Here is a 1527-nt window from a genome sequence, read left to right as displayed (position 1 = left end):
AGAAGGGTCGTAGCTTAGATTATAATCCAAGTTTCTCAACTTGTAAATTCTTAAATACCTTTCAACTCGCGACATTCTCACTACAGCGAGACCTTTTCTAGCTGCAGTGAAAAAATCAGACAAAATTACACTTTACTATCTGTCATTCTTGCTACAATGAGAGCCACTCGCTATAGCGAAAGAGCATCAAAATACTTGATTCTAGACGCTGATTTCTCGCTACAGCGACATACATCTCGTTACAGTGAGAAATCCTGCAACTTACACACCTAAAACTCTTTTAATTTCAAGTAACAAATATTAACAATTCACACAAAATACAAAATTAACAACAAACAAAAATAAGGTGTTACAACTCTCTCACCCTTTTAGAAATTTTGCCCTCGAAATTCACTAGCTTAGAAGAGATAAGGATAGGCCATCCTCATTTTATCTTCAAGCTCCCAAGTTACATTTCCTTCATCATTTGCACTTCATATCACTTTCACCAAAGATATCTCTTTGCCCCTTAATTGCTTGACTCGATGATCGGCAATCTTCACCGGAAATACATTAGAAGAGAGGTTTTCTCGAACTTGGATAGGATCAAGTTCGATCACATGAGATAGATCCGGGATGTATTTTCTGAGTTGGGACACATGAAAAACTGGATACATATTTGAAAGGCTAGGTGGTAAGGAAATTCGGTAAGCTACTGAGCCAACCTTTTGCAAAATTTCAAAGGGTCCAATAAAGTTGGATGACAACTTTTTGGATTTCAAGGCTCTGCCGACTCCAGTGGTAGGTGAAACCTTTAAAAACATATGATCTCCCTCTTGAAACTCTAATGGTTTCCTCCAGCCATCACAGTAACTTTTCTGTTTGTCTTGAGAAATCTTGATTTTCTCTCTGGTCATCTTGATTTAATCGTTCTGCCTTTGAACTAAATCATGTGCATATAGAACTGTCTCTCCAGACTTGTACCAACATAATGGTGTTATGCATTTCCTTCCATACAATGCCTCATACGGTGCCATCATGATGCTAGTATGATAGCTATTGTTATAGGTAAATTCCACCATGGGTATACATTCCTCCCAAGTCCCTTGTTGTTCATCATGTAGGCTCATAACAAGTCTTCAAGAGTTTTGATAGTTCGCTCTATTTGTCCATCGATCTGAAGATGATATGCTTAACTAAGTTTCAAATTAGTCCTCAACAACCTTTGCAAGCTTTCCTAAAATTTAGAAGTGAATCTCAGATCCTGATCAGACACGATGCTTGTAGGCACTCCATGTAGTCGAACTATCTCTTTGATATACAACTCTGCTAGCCTCTCCATCTTATACTTCATGTTGACTGGAAAAAAAATGGGCAGTCTTGATCAATTTGTCTACGATTACTCATATGGCATCATGATTTTGCTTGGTCTTTGGTAAACTGAACATGAAATTCATGGAGTTGCTATCCCACTTTCATTCAGGAATTTCCAGTGGTTGTAGCTCTCCTGACATACGTTGGTGCTTTGTCTTTGACTTTCTACAAGTT

At 38.0% G+C, this 1527-nt stretch overlaps 1 protein-coding gene across 1 annotated transcript; it reads right to left on the bottom strand.

Moving 5' to 3' along the window:
- Positions 1 to 473: 473 nt before the first annotated feature.
- Positions 474 to 896, bottom strand: LOC113859623. Its single transcript, XM_027492346.1, has one exon. The coding sequence runs from the start codon at positions 894 to 896 to the stop codon at positions 474 to 476; it is 423 nt and encodes a 140-aa protein (XP_027348147.1).
- Positions 897 to 1527: the final 631 nt, after the last annotated feature.

Source organism: Abrus precatorius, unplaced genomic scaffold (assembly GCF_003935025.1).
Source record: "Abrus precatorius isolate BTA unplaced genomic scaffold, Abrus_2018 Scaffold2, whole genome shotgun sequence".
Taxonomy (NCBI): Eukaryota; Viridiplantae; Streptophyta; class Magnoliopsida; order Fabales; family Fabaceae; genus Abrus; species Abrus precatorius.
This window is presented reverse-complemented; position numbering and strand designations above follow the sequence as displayed.

Bases quoted from the DNA above. Each gene is read 5' to 3' on its own strand.
- LOC113859623 (XM_027492346.1), bottom strand. From the start codon at position 896: ATGACCAGAGAGAAAATCAAGATTTCTCAAGACAAACAGAAAAGTTAC.